The 5,800-nt window shown below is 36.6% G+C and overlaps 1 protein-coding gene across 1 annotated transcript; it reads left to right on the top strand.

Moving 5' to 3' along the window:
• Nucleotides 1-615: 615 nt before the first annotated feature.
• On the top strand, nt 616-5,048 carry LOC125652521 (NADH dehydrogenase [ubiquinone] iron-sulfur protein 4, mitochondrial-like). Its single transcript, XM_048881807.2, has 5 exons — nt 616-761; nt 1,968-2,064; nt 4,123-4,298; nt 4,429-4,502; nt 4,855-5,048. Exons 1-5 carry the CDS (start codon nt 697-699, stop codon nt 4,956-4,958), a joined length of 516 nt encoding a protein of 171 aa, XP_048737764.1. The 5' UTR covers nt 616-696; the 3' UTR covers nt 4,959-5,048.
• The last annotated feature ends 752 nt before the right edge of the window (nt 5,049-5,800 follow it).

Below are 5,800 nucleotides of genomic sequence, written 5' to 3'. Positions count from 1 at the left end.
GCGTGATCCAATTGCTCCTGGGTCCCTACCAGGGCTTTGCCCTAGATCCACTATAATTTCCATTCCTGGATCCACCCGCAGACACCGGAGGTGTGGATAGCTTGTATAGATCTTATGTACATTACCCCTCCCTCTATAAAAAATATTTTATACAGAATATGTACATATATTAATATATCACAAGTGGTCATCTCAAAAGCTTACAGAACGTAGAAACTGACTATTCAGAACGACTTATGAGGGTGATCGGTGGGGAAATAACATATTTTGGATAAATTTTTGGTTCTGTATAAAATTATTTCATTCTAGAAGGGGGGATATATAAAATCTATACAAGCTATCCACAGTTCAGGTGCCTGCGGATCCACCCATACATACATCGCATGACTTCAGCCTTTTTAACTGTGATAGTCATGTTTCATGGACTATCTAGAGTGTTTTAAAATTGTGTTGCGCCAATATTAAAAGATTACAATTATCCAACGTTTAAAAGAAGTTGTTTGCAGAATAGTTTATTTGTACATATTTCTCTTTCATTTATATTTTAATCTCTCTTTAGATCTATTTATTTATTTTTGATATTGTTTTTCTATGTTTGTGGTTTTTAGAAGGTCGACTAGTTTGTGTGCGAAGTGTCCATATCAACATTGGCTACAGAGTTGTGTTCCCTGGTGGAAATCTTTCGTGTAACCGACAATGTCGTTGGTCACTCAGAATGGCCTACGATGTATTAAACGTCTAATTCCACAAGTCATCTCAAGGTAATTAAAAACTTTCTTTCTTCAAAAACTAAGTATGCTGATATTGAATTTCTTGGAGGAGAAGGGGGGGGGGGGAAGTATTGTAAATTCGAATTTCCTCGACAAATGAGGATTTTTGCATAAAATCAAATCAATCAAATGATTTTTATTTAGAGTTGGACATGGTATATAACAATACAACAATAGCTCTAAAGAGCTATTTACCAACTTTACAGGCCGTAACGATACACGTCACAGTCACAAGTACTGAGCCCCCTGTCCCATTTTAACTAGAGACACATTCTATACATAGAATATTGACAGGTGCATATTTCAATTTTACCCAAATCTTCAGCCTTGTGATAGATGAGCAGAGAAACGCATGTACGATGGCCTTGTTAAAAAGTTTGCAAGTATTATCATGATTATGTAGTTTCAGTGAGGGGAGACCGAATATGGTTTACCCCCTCGATTCCACAAAAACTAAGAGTGAGGGCACTGACTCATCACAAATTGACCCTCTCTATTGTATATTTACACATGTATTTACACAAATATAGATTAGATGGTGTCAAATTTTAATAAGCCAGTTTGAGTTTGTGGTGAGCCCTTGTGGTTAGGGCTATATGGACCATGGATATCGGCCTGGATACTTTAGCTCAGTGGTTAGTGCACTTGTCTAGTAATGCAGAGTCCCGGGTTCGATTGCCAGTCCAGTCGTAGATTTTCTCCTTTCCTATATTACATTTGTTGCTGTTGACCACCCCTGGACTTCAGATGGAAGTCCTTTCAAGGGCAAAAGAATCTGGGTTGTGTGTCTTCAAGGGCGGAGACAATTCAAGAAGGGAGGAAAACGTAGGACAGTGAAATGTCATAAATGAATCAACATCTATTGTACTATGTAATTCATTTTCTAATTTTAGGGATAGCTATTTAATGTACAGTCTGTATAATGTTAACTGTTGTACATACTACATAAGGACCGGCATTGCTATTTACAATATTTTGACTGTCATGCATATACAGGAATTGGCATTGCTATTTACAATATTTTGACTGTCATGCATATACAGGAATTGGCTTTGCTAATTTACAATATTGACTGTTGTACATATAAAGGTTAAATACAATATTGACTGTTGTACATATATGGGTTAAATACGATATTGACTGTAGTTGTATAGGGATTGTTTTTGCTCTAAATTTACAATATTGACTGTTGTACAGGGGTCACAGCACATTAGACAAGCCAGGATCACTAGTGGCATCGCAGAAGAAAATGGGAGACTCATCTGAGGACAAACAGATTATGGTCCCAGAACATGTAAGAAACCTTTAATTAAAACCTCCAGAATCCATTAATTAAAACCTCCAGAATCCATTAATTAAAGAAATTCCCATGGTTTGTTGAGAATATTAGGAATGAATATGGACACTTCTTTTGGAGTTTCTCCAGTCTCCACGTTGGTGACACAAAGCAATTCACTGACTGCATGTTTATAAATAGAAGTGAAGAAACAGCATTGATCAGACAAAAGTATAAAAACAGCATTCAGTGACCTTGTAGTAAAATATAGTACTGCCCATTTTACTGTGTAACTGAAAATTTTACCATTCATCTCATTTTGGTATTATTGGCAAAGAATCCAGGATTGCTGAAATTTAATATCAACCTTTTCATATTGAGAAACTGGAGTTGTCTTTCTTGGCTGTAGTTTAACAATGTACGTGATTTGACAAGTCTCAGTACGATATAATTTAATTATTGCATGCTAATAATGTACATTTACATTTGTACTACATTGCACTAGTACTAAATCAGACACTATTGACTAATAAGACTGAGGCTGTAGTTTAACAATAATACATGACTTTACAAGTACTCTATAATTCAATTATTAGATATATTTATGCAATATCAAATGTACATGTACTACTTTGCACTAGTACAAAATCAACGACTAGTCTCAAGATTGAGGCTAGTACAATCCATTTTTCTAAAAATGCAAACTTTTCATTTTCCTTCATTATTCTGATTGTCACTGACTCTAATGGAGCAATGTAAGAGATTTGATTTTATAATCAGTCCAAGTAAAATTAGGCTTTGGGCCTCTAAACTGTTACATTTTCACTCAGGTGACCTATTGTAATTGGTTTGTGTCTGTCGTCGACTCGTCGTCCATCGTGCATTAGCAATTGAACATTTTATACTTCTTTTTCATAACTACCATTCCAATTCTTTTCATATTTTGGATGAATCATTTCTGGGACAAAGGGGGGCATAGATTCTAAATTCCAGTACTCCTGCACCCCCGGAGCCTTCAAGACAGGGCAAAATCTGCCAAATATTGACCAATTTTCAAAGGTCTTATCTGCAAGAAAAACTAATTTAAATGCATATTGATATAGAGCAGGAAGACCTCTACCAAAATTGTAAACTTTTTGGTCCATGGGGTAGAGGTTTTTTACTCTAGGGCAGGTCCAAATTTGGCATATAGTGTTTAGGTGTAAAAAAATTGATACTAAATTATTTAGAAGGAGCAGGTAGTCCTTTTGCTAAAATTGTAAATTTCATAATCTCAGGGGTAGAGCATTTGGTTCCGGAGTGGGGTCAAAAATAGTGTAGTGATTATTGTCTTATCCTTTGAAAGACTTCATTAATTTTGCTAATAGTGTTTAAACATATGTATATAAATATATATATATATATATATATATAAGCAGAAAGGAATATACCGGAATTGTGAATTTTGTAATCCCAGAGTTCTGACACTAGAGTGGGTCCAAAATAGTCATATAGTGTTGATATAACATATTTAAAGTCTTTCATCAGTATGGGCAATTCATTGCAAGATGGGATGTACAAGCAGTAACAGGACAGTTTATGTGTTGACAAGAGTGGGTGTGTGAATGATAGCCATAGGATTTGCTTGATTGATTTCATACTGAACCGGTAGCTTTGCTATCAAGAGAAGAAGCCTATTGGTTTTGGGGTAAAAGATCAAGGTCAGTATGGGACTTCATAGAAAAAGTTTGTAGACACTTTACAGGCCACATTTGTCGCCCGATTGTTTCATACTTCACATGTAGCTTTGTCATCAAGAGAGGAAGAACCCAGTTGAGTTTAGGATCCAATAGTCAAGGTCAGTATGGTACTTCATAGAAAAAGCTTGTGAACACTCATTGCGAGGGGATATGCCCTGTCTTGCGGACCTCTTGTTATAGATTTCACAGCCCATAGTGACACATTTACATGCAACTAATATGCAGGTGACCAATAAGGCCAGTGGGCCTCTTCTATTTGTATGAAAGCAGATATGTCCTGTCATCCTGGTGCACTAGATGAACACATAAAGAGTATATTCTCGTTTTCTTTGTGAAGGCTGATATTTCCTGTTTGACTGGGGTTCCTGATGAACACTTAAAGACTCGGCGAGTAAGGATCTTTGTGCCGACCAAGAATGCGATGCAGTCTGGGGTGTTTGGGACAAGACGGTGGAAGATTGAGTTTGACACTCGAGAAAGATGGGAAAATCCCCTGATGGGATGGACATCAAGGTGATAAAACTGATCACAGGCTATCCTAAATAATTTTGTGTATTGTCACATTAGTTAAGTTCAGTGTACATTTGGAATTTACCTGTAGTCAGAAATTTGATATTGTGATTTTCCATTTCTCGGTTTTCAGTGGAGATCCTCTGTCAAATACAGCAGTGGAGTTCAGGTCTCCAGAGGAAGCTATAGACTTTTGTGAGAAGAATGGTAGGATACACATTTAATTCTGCATTTTATCAAACAAAAGAATGGTATCACTCAAATCATCAATAGCCGTATGATAACATTCCCAAGTGGAACTTTGTTTTTTGGGTTACAACTACAAATGCTGCACTCACGTATTTCAAAAATGAAGTTTGATTTTTATATTTACATTCTACTTTCATTTCTGCCAGAATTCTCATCCTAACAGACGTACATGTACTACATGAATATATACAACATATCAAGATCCATACGCACATTGTTCGTGATTAGGAAATGGTTATCATTACAATTGTTGAAGATATCGAATGTAACAACCTTAGAAATGTAAATATTGTGTAATGACTTTTTTCAGGATGGGAGTACCATGTTGAGGAGAGAAAGGAGCCAAAATTCCGACCCAAATCCTACGGAGCCAACTTCAGCTGGAACAAAAGAACACGAACGTCCACAAAATAGAACTAAAAGGGAACCTGTTTGGACAGTAGTAGCTTGAAATTGAACTTGTAAATAATATTTTATGATATGAATAAAAGTTTCAAAAATGTATGACACATATTATTTTTTGGTCTCATCGTTTTACTATTTCATTACAGTTTATCATCCCAAAATCTTCTGTGACCTAATTATTTTTTACCATAAGGTCAAAGCACCTTGCAATTATAGCAGTGGTGATCAGACAGATTAGATTTGAGCACCTGGATAGGGAATTTTAGGGGACACGGGTTGGAATCACTTTCTGTTCCCCTTCATTTTCCCCTTGTTACATCTGGTACGGCCATTTACTAGTCCCTGGAACTGACCAATGAAAATGCCTGGACACGAGGGATAAAGATCGTGGGGTTGTGTCTTCAAGGTGTGAAGGGAGGAATGTGACAGACAGATTTGATTGTATGTGCTAGATACACATGCATGAAGCTTAGTTGGTAGAGAGTCAAGGGGCTGAGGTTCAAATCCCATTGCCTTTTCCCTCTTTATATTACAAGGTAAACACAGATGTATCTCTCCTTAAAAGTGCTCAAAGCATGACTTTAGAAACTTGTGTTCAGGATAATGCATTCTGTGTTGGGGTGACTTTAGGTGTGCGTTATCGATGAAATTCTAAGTGCTGATAAAGCATGGAATGTGACATTTTTTAGTTCTCTAAAAAAGGGGAGACTATTAGTATGCACTCCGTTGGTCACAAAGTAGTTTTCCAGATGCTCTTGTAATAAGATTTTGGGGCATATAATCTTTGGCCTGTCCACCTGTTTGTTCTCGAACACTGTAACCGTGGCCATAACTTTTGAAGGGATGGTGAT

This window comes from Ostrea edulis, chromosome 5, assembly GCF_947568905.1.
Source record: "Ostrea edulis chromosome 5, xbOstEdul1.1, whole genome shotgun sequence".
In the NCBI taxonomy this organism is placed as follows: domain Eukaryota; kingdom Metazoa; phylum Mollusca; class Bivalvia; order Ostreida; family Ostreidae; genus Ostrea; species Ostrea edulis.
This window is presented reverse-complemented; position numbering and strand designations above follow the sequence as displayed.